Source organism: Manis pentadactyla, chromosome 2 (genome assembly GCF_030020395.1).
Source record: "Manis pentadactyla isolate mManPen7 chromosome 2, mManPen7.hap1, whole genome shotgun sequence".
In the NCBI taxonomy this organism is placed as follows: domain Eukaryota; kingdom Metazoa; phylum Chordata; class Mammalia; order Pholidota; family Manidae; genus Manis; species Manis pentadactyla.
The window spans coordinates 201,046,311-201,053,410 of record NC_080020.1 but is presented as its reverse complement, the minus strand read 5'-3'; the positions used below and the strand labels follow the sequence as shown (position 1 = coordinate 201,053,410).

General features: G+C 54.2%; 1 protein-coding gene across 1 annotated transcript; it reads right to left on the bottom strand.

Annotated features, from left to right (window-relative positions):
• Positions 1 to 1,100: 1,100 nt before the first annotated feature.
• ZFP36L2 (ZFP36 ring finger protein like 2) lies at positions 1,101 to 5,341 on the bottom strand. The gene is made up of 2 exons (XM_036925607.2): positions 4,980 to 5,341; positions 1,101 to 4,465 (listed from the first exon to the last, which is right to left on the bottom strand). The coding sequence occupies exons 1-2, from the start codon at positions 5,028 to 5,030 to the stop codon at positions 3,041 to 3,043; spliced, it is 1,476 nt and encodes a 491-aa protein (XP_036781502.1). The 5' UTR covers positions 5,031 to 5,341; the 3' UTR covers positions 1,101 to 3,040.
• Positions 5,342 to 7,100: the final 1,759 nt, after the last annotated feature.

Here is a 7,100-nt window from a genome sequence, read left to right as displayed (position 1 = left end):
GCAGCGTGCTCCAAGGCCCCAAACGCTCCAGTTAACGCCAGCCCGATCATAGTTAACGTGAAACAGCTGCCGGAGGCCTGGTCCACAGACTGCCCCCCACCCACCCTGCTCAGCTGTGACACAGGAGACCCTGGCAGAGAAGGGATGCAAGTATTGGTTGATAGAGCCCAGCTGTTGTAGATAAGAAAACAAACTATTGCTAAATCTCTTGCCTACTTTGGGAAAAGTATTTGAACTGTGGTGGGGGGCTGGGGTTGGGTAGGACAGAGAAGAAAAAACATGAATTGATTTATGAACCTGATTTTTAAGTTTTGTAAATGATGGCAGGAGGAAAAAAAATACTTGTTTTATTTAATTGTGTGAGAATCAGCATACCGGTTTTTTTTTACTTCCTTTTTCTAGAGACCTGGGTTGAATTTGCTTTCTGGCCACTTAGTCGTCTAAAGCAGACGCTAATCCTTTCACATAAATAACTGTGTGTGCTCACTCCCAGAGGAAGCTGTCCACATAAACAAACATTACCCAGATATGTTTAACCTGTTTAATCTTCCCCTTCCCTTCTCTCAAGGACACAGCCAGACTTTCCAAAGTCCAAGCAAAACTCTGGTTCACCGGCCCAAGGCAGGGCCTAATCCCCCTACCCCTCAACATATTTAGATCAGCACCTTAATGGCCTGCAGGCCACCGGCTGACATCCTCCTCCCTTCTCCACTCAAGCCGTTCTATTCCCTGGGTATCCCAGAGAAAAAAATCCGGGACCTTCAGCTGCCACTGCAGACATGTGATCAACTTGGTGACTCACAGGCGGGCCACACCCCTTCAGGCCTCCCAGCCAAGCCCTGCCACCGGCCAGTCAGCCAACACTGGGATGCATCTTATTACCAAGGGAAACAACTAATGCCCTTGACAGTCCAAATAATTACTTTCCCTCAGCTAAAAGAACTTGCTATAAAATACATAGGGGCGGGCTCTTCTGAACTGTGGCTCTGCCAGCTAAATCCAAGCCCTCAATCCCTCCAAGACCTGGGCAATGCCTGACAAAGCCATGCGAAGAAGCTGGCTACTACTATTAAAAAAAAAAAAGTGATCTTACCCATTAATACCTTTTTTCCCAAAAGTTTTATTGGGGGGAAAACTACAAAACATTTACAGTACAATGTTTACAGTCACAATTTGTAGTGAACTGATTCCCCAAAATATATTACAACTCAAGTTGACTTATCTTGTTACATTCAAAAACCTACTTTTCTGTCAAAGTAGTCCAGAGTACATACATACATACATAGTGCTCCAACTGTACCTACGTACAAACAAACTAAAGCTACTGCTCATTCATCCGCTGTCTAGGAAACCATTCCTGCCTTTCTACACGGAAAAAAAAAATAGTACAAGTTTTGGAATTTTCTGTAATTAAAGAAGGCATATTCATGTACTACATACCATTTTAGCCCTAAGAGGTGTGGCCTCTTCACTTTATAGCTATAAAAAAAAGTGGTAAATATCTTTTCCTTTTGTGCAGTTGAACCCATCCTACATTCAAATTCTCTCAAGCACTAATAGATAAAATACTTATTTGGTTGAGGAAGCTTTAAGGCAAGTTCTGGCCCTTCCAAAGGCACTGTGAAGACTACCCCCCACCCCCCTTATTGCTACATGTCTTTTGAAGAGTATGTCACAGTAGAACTGGTGGAATAAGCAAACAAAAACATTTTTTGCTAATTTATGAAGCTGGAATGAGAAAAGCATGCCACATTTATGCCTGATTCCAAGTATGTGGTCACTTTTTTTCTTTAAAAGTTGGATGGGCTACAACCATTATACATTCTAAGAAAACTCAAAAGATATTCCTCAAACTACTTCCACAGCATCAAGATAGATTTCTGTAAAGAAATCATGCAATCTTTCAAAATTTACGTAAACAAGGAAAGAAATTAATGAAATAAATATTACATACAATCTCTTAAATTAAGATTTTTTACTCATTTACAATAAAATAACCAAGTGAAGTTACAAAAGGCATATATTACTGTGAAAAGAACATACACTCCACATTTTGCCGATTAATAATGGCAATCATAATTTAACATAATAAAAGAATATATATCTATTGCTTTTCATCATACTTGATAAATACAGTATGAACAAAATTTTCAATGTATACTTTTCACAAGATAATAAATAAGTTAAATAGTTTTTTCATATTGAGTTGTGGTGCAGTGGTGCGAATCAACTCAAAACAGCTAAAAATTCAGCAGTTATTCCCCAACAATTACAAACTAAGGTCTGCCCAAGGCTTCCAGAAAGAGCAGACAAAATGGTTCTAAATTAAACATCCACAAAGTGGTGGCAATGAAACCAGTAACCAGTATGAAACTTTGGAATGCAAGGGTGTTTTTCCAGACACTTGTAACTTAAAAAAACAAAACAAAAACATAAAACCCAACAACCTACGGAGCTGAGGGCTACTATCAAGGCATATTCTTGGTAGAATACTGGATTCTAAAAGCTTATTAGGTTTAGCAAGGTGGTGGCTGGCTGGTCTGTGACAGACGACAATTAGGAACTTCTCTCGAGATAAGCATTCCCACATCTGGACTGGAACTAATGCTTTTCAAGTGAAGATATGGAATGGTGGTCGGTAGCTGCTGGTGCTGGTTGATTTCTCCTAAAGTCCCAAACTCATCGGAGACCTAAAAAAGTTTAAGTTTTTGTTCTGTTCGCATCACAACTGCCCTGTTGTGAATGAATATTTTGTTCATCAATACAAAATAGTTCGTTGGCTTTCTTTTTTGCTCAACAAGAAACTTTGTAATAAAAATAATAAAAAAACAAAAGAAGAAACCGAAAGGGGAGGGGTAGGGGCCCCTCCCGCACACAAGTTCGAGTCCAAGTGCTCGGCGCGGCCAGCAGTCTGCTTGGGGCCTGTCACCCCCACTCCCGCGCCCCCCTAACCTCTAGCACGGGCAAGATGGCAGAGGCGCCCTCCAACACCCCCAGAAAGGCCTTCCCTTCCTCCTTTCCTCACTGGCGCCCTCTTGCCTCAGTCGTCGGAGATGGAGAGGCGGCTGAAGATGGGCAGGCGGCGGCCAGGGTCGAGGCTGGGAGACTCGGAGCCACTGAGGCTGCCCGAGCTCAGAGAGCCACTCAAGTAGCTGTCGCGGTCCGACAGCGAGTCCGGAGGGCTCGGGGGTGCGTCGAACACGGGCGACTCGGATAGGCGGCGTGGCAGCTGGAAGCTGAACGGTGGCGAGGGTGGCCCGGCGGCACTGGCAGGGAGGGGCGCGCTGGGCGGCGCCGGGGGCTGCGCAGGGGGCACCAGGCCCTGCTGTTGCTGGCTGCGATAGTAGGCGGCGGCGGCCACGGCAGCGAAGTTGTGGGTCTGGATGGCAAGCGGCGTGATGAGGTTGCTCAGCTCCGGGCCAAAGGCGAAGGCGTTATTAGCGCACGAGGCCGACGAACAGGCGGCGCACGGAGCACCAGACGCCAGCAGGTCTTCGGAGCCACCGGTGCCGTACAGCAGTGCGGCTGCGGCCGCGGCCGCCGCGGAGGCACAGCACGTCGCGGTACCGGAGGGTGTGGAGGCAGCGGAAGCCGACGAGCAGGAAGAAGCGGACGAGGAGCAGGAGGAGGCCGAAGAGCAGGAGGGTGGCGGTGGTGTACGCGACGTGGGGCTGTCGAGCAGCAGTGGCGACTCGAGTCCCCCCGGGGGCTGATGGTGGCCCGACGGGAAGCCCGAGAAGCTGAGGCTGTGGTGTAGCTTGGGCCTTGGCTCCCGTGGGAAGCCCAGGTGCAGCGCATCGCGCGCACTTAAGGTGCGCAGGTCTCCGGAGGCGCCCCCAGACGGCGCGGGCCGCCGCTCGTCGGCGTTGTGGATGAAGTGGCAGCGCGGCCCGTAGGGGCAGAAGCCGATGGTGTGGAAGGTGCGGCACAGCTCCGTCTTGTATTTCGGGTGCCGCGTCAGGCTGCGCAGCTCGTGGAAGCCGTGCGCGAATTGGCACTTCTCGCCATACTTGCACGTGCCACTCTCCTCGAAGGGCCGGCACAGCTCAGTCTTGTAGCGCGTCGAGTTGATCTGGGAGCCGCCGCCCCCCTTCTGCTGCTGCTGCAGGTGCAGGAGGTGCTGGCTGCGCTCGCCGTTCTCGCTGAAGGAGCGGTCCCGGAACTTGTTCTCCTTGTTCAGCAAGGCCGTGCCACCGCCCCCTGACGGCTCCTTGAGGGTGCCGTAGGAGACCGCGCCACCCGCCGCCCCGCCGCCGCAGCTGCTGCCGTTAGTCGCGCTCGGGAACTTGGGCGAGCAGCTGCCGGGACTGGGCGCGGGGTGGGCGAGCGCGTGCAGGTTGCTGGCCGAATGCCGTCGGAGGAAGGCCGGGGTGAAGCCCGAGCTGGGAGCGGCGGCCACAGGCGTCCCCACCGCCTTCTTGTCCAGCATATTGTTCAGATTGAGATTGGCCAGGGATTTCTCCGTCTGCCAAAAGGACGGGAGCGAGGAAGAGATTAAAAAAAGAAAGGGGAGAGTGAGAAGAGTTGGGGCGAGTTGCAGAGTTAAGAGTTAACTTCCGGCCTTATGATTTCTTTTCGTTTTCGCGGATTTCGACTCGGTCCCCAACTTCTACCCATACACGCGCAAAGGAATCAAGTTCGTGTTGGAAGGAGCCTGACTCCCACCCTAGGCCGCACTCGGTTTCAACATGTGATCCTCAGCCCGTGGGCCGCCGGCCTGGGCGGCGCAAAACCTGTCCGGGAAGCCCTGGGCAGCGTGGCCGCGGTCGGCTACGGGAAAACAGCTACGGTGTCTCCCTCCAGCCCTTCCCTCCAGCTCCTTCTCCCCGCCCACACGACACGAGCACACACTACTGCAAAACTCTAGGATTCGGGAAGGGGTTCCCCCCTCCCCAAAAGCCGAGGGCACAATGCAAAGTCTCAAAATTCTAAGGGGGTCCTGACTGCCCTCCTTCCAGCCTCCCTGCTTCCCTGCGTACCTTGCACAAGAAGTCGATATCGTAGAAGGCGGACAGAAGTGTGGTCGACATGTTTCTGGTTCCTGTAATGGTCGGAATTGCAAGCAGGGAGGTCCGGAGGAGCCCTCGGGGCGGCGCAGCTGGGCTCGAGCCACGACGAATAACGGGTGAGGTAGGGGAGAGACCGAAAGTTTGCTGGGGGACGATAAAAGAGGGAGAGGGAAGCAGCGTGGTCTGGCTTGAGAGTGCCCAGGAGTGCGGAGTGGGGGGAAAAGAGAGCAAAGAGCGCTCCTCCGCGCCCCAGGGTGCCCTGCCGGCCCCCCCCCCCCGCGCGGAGCCGACGGCAGCTCGCGAACTGCTGGAACTCGGCGGGCCGCGAGCGCGCGCCCTATATAGAGCCCGGGAGCGCGGCAGCGCTGGGCAGGCGTGCCGGGGGAGGGGAGAGAACGCTGACCTGGCTGGGGTCTCCAGGCAACGCCGCCCGCGGCTCGCGGACGTCAGGGGCCTTTCTGGCCTCCCATTGGCCGCCGCCAATTTTTTTCATCTGGGGGAGGGGGCGGAGAGGCCTAGGGGCGGGGCCGGCTGCCTGGGCGCCCGGGGCGACGTGGAGAGTTCGGCGCAGATGGGTGCTGTTGGGTGGTGGCGGGAAGATACGGTTCTTCTCCTCAGGGGCTGCACTGTTGGAAGTCCCCAGCACGTTTAACGTGGTCGGCGTTCTGCAGCACTGGACGTGTCTTTCCCCGCCCGATCTTGCTGGGCGAAGTTGTAGAGCTCTTATTTCCCACCCTTGGTTTTACACTGGGCGCGGGAATTGCAAAATGCAAGAATTCGCAACCATCAGTGTGGCTCCGCTCGTTTGCAAAAGGTGCTCCAGCCGGAGGGCGGGGTCCCGGGCCTGAGTCCTGTGGGTGGGGCGAATGCACGTGGAGACGCGGTGGGGGTGGGGGTGGGAGCGGCCACGCGGACCGCTGCCTTAGCAGTCTCGACCGGAGGAGCCCGGGCCCGTTTCTCCGCCCCCCTCCCCGCCCTGGCTGCTGTAAACAGGGCTTGAGCGCCGGGGCCTGCGGGGCAGGGCTGAGTGTCTGAGGACAAGGCGCTGGCTTTGCTAATCACATCACAAGACCTTGAGCCACAGCCAAAGGCGCGGAGTGGCGCGGGGCGTCCCGGGCGGAGGCGGAGGCTTGGAGGACCGGAGGAAAGACCAGGAGAGGCGCGCATGCACGGAGGCGACTTACCGCCACCCCGTCAGTCTGCTGCTCGGCCCGGCCTTCCCAGCCCTCCCAGGAGTGCAGTTGCCAGCCGAGGCTCTCCGCTCGCCCGCCGCAGCCTTGGCTTAGCGCGCCCTCTAAGGTCCTTCTCTACTCGGCCGTTGGGGGCGCCGCGCTCCGCCTTAGTTAAGTGTGGGCCGCCGGCTCTGGCTAAGGCAGACCCGCGGCCAGGCGGAGCTGGGCACTGAGGACGCCCAAGGTGGGCTCGCCCCCGTTTCTCCCTCTCGCCAGCCCGACACCCCAAAAGCCTGTTCTGGGAAATGCTCTTTGCCAATAGGCACCCTCCGCTTATGGGACAGACACCACCCCCTGGCGCCCAGTGAAGCTAAAGCCGCTGATGGCCCCATTAGGGCCGATTTGGAGTCTGGTCCAGCACACTTCTCACTCATCTATGCAAGTGCTGCCAAAAATCTGGAGCCGGGCCTATTATTTTGCACATCTGGTAGTCTAGGCTGCAATAGGGCCTAGGTTGGAAAGTCTAGTGCCCGAGCGGGAAGCTAGTTAAGCGACCCATGCCTCCTTCCAAAATTGAACTTATTTCTCGCAGTTTCCTTGTGTCCATTTTCTTGCCGTATTCATCCTCTTTCTGAATTGACCTAGAAGGTAATGAGCCAGGCCTGTGACTCATGGAATCGAACTTGCCTGCAGTTCTCACTGCTTTACTGCCCTCCCACCCACACTGGGAGCTGGAGTTGTGGTAGGGCCCCAAGACCTTTAGGATCAGAAACCCAGGGCTGGAGTCAAGGCCCTGCCCCTTATAAGCCATATGATATTAGACAAGTCACATGATCTCTTTGGTACTTGGGTTTCCTTGTAAAACTATGACAATTCCTGCTTTACTCATCTCTTGTCTTTGTCAAGGCACAAATGTGAG